Here is a 625-nt window from a genome sequence, read left to right as displayed (position 1 = left end):
GCGGAGTCTCTACCTGTGTATTCCGGAAAGCAGATGGTGAGTGGAGACTTCTTGATCTTCTCTTCAAATATGTCTTTCTTGTTAAGAAACAGGATGATGGACGTGTCTGTGAACCACTTGTTGTTGCAGATGCTGTCGAAGAGCTTCAGGGACTCGTGCATGCGGTTCTGCAACAGAGGGGAGAGGCAGGTGAGGGGCGGGGGTGCCAGCCCTGCCCCCCGCAGCCCAGGACACAGCGGGGAAGCAGAGGGAGGCCCTCCGACGTGGCTGGCGGGGACCCGCAGGACAAAGGGACGTGGCCCCTGCTTCATTCCACAAGCAGGCGGGGGTGCGGGAGCAGGGGCTGAGGGCCGCCGCCCCGCCCGGGGAGGGCCGAGCGGGCACGAGGCCACGGGGGCTCCAGCTGGTGGAGAGGACATGCACCATGCACGCAGGGCAGGGCCGCACCCCCATCCGACACGTCCACACGGCACCCCGTCATGCAGGTCCTCCACTGGGGTCTCACGGGGGTTCGCCAGCGGGGGTGGGAGGGCGCTCGCATTCAGTTAGGAGACATTAACCGAGGGCGAAAGGCCTCGAATTAATCCAGAGTTGGAAGCAGATAGCGGGGGCCAGCGGCTGGGGG

The 625-nt window shown here is 64.3% G+C and overlaps 1 protein-coding gene across 3 annotated transcripts in view; it reads right to left on the bottom strand.

Moving 5' to 3' along the window:
• GNAO1 (guanine nucleotide binding protein (G protein), alpha activating activity polypeptide O) overlaps window positions 1–625 on the bottom strand; it is a 151,318-nt gene that overhangs the window by 11,739 nt on the left and 138,954 nt on the right. Inside the window, exon 7 of one of the 3 annotated variants that reach the window (XM_004693572.2) lies at window positions 14–167. The exons of the other annotated variants lie outside the window; for them this stretch is intronic. Coding sequence (XP_004693629.1) covers window positions 14–167 — 154 coding nt within the window. The remainder of the gene's footprint in view (window positions 1–13; window positions 168–625) is intronic. 3 annotated transcript variants of the gene reach the window in all.

The sequence above is a fragment of the Condylura cristata genome, unplaced genomic scaffold (genome assembly GCF_000260355.1).
Source record: "Condylura cristata isolate star-nosed mole 26May11 unplaced genomic scaffold, ConCri1.0 scaffold00039, whole genome shotgun sequence".
In the NCBI taxonomy this organism is placed as follows: domain Eukaryota; kingdom Metazoa; phylum Chordata; class Mammalia; order Eulipotyphla; family Talpidae; genus Condylura; species Condylura cristata.
The sequence above is the reverse complement of the archived record's forward strand: the minus strand, read 5'-3'. Positions and strand labels throughout refer to the sequence as shown.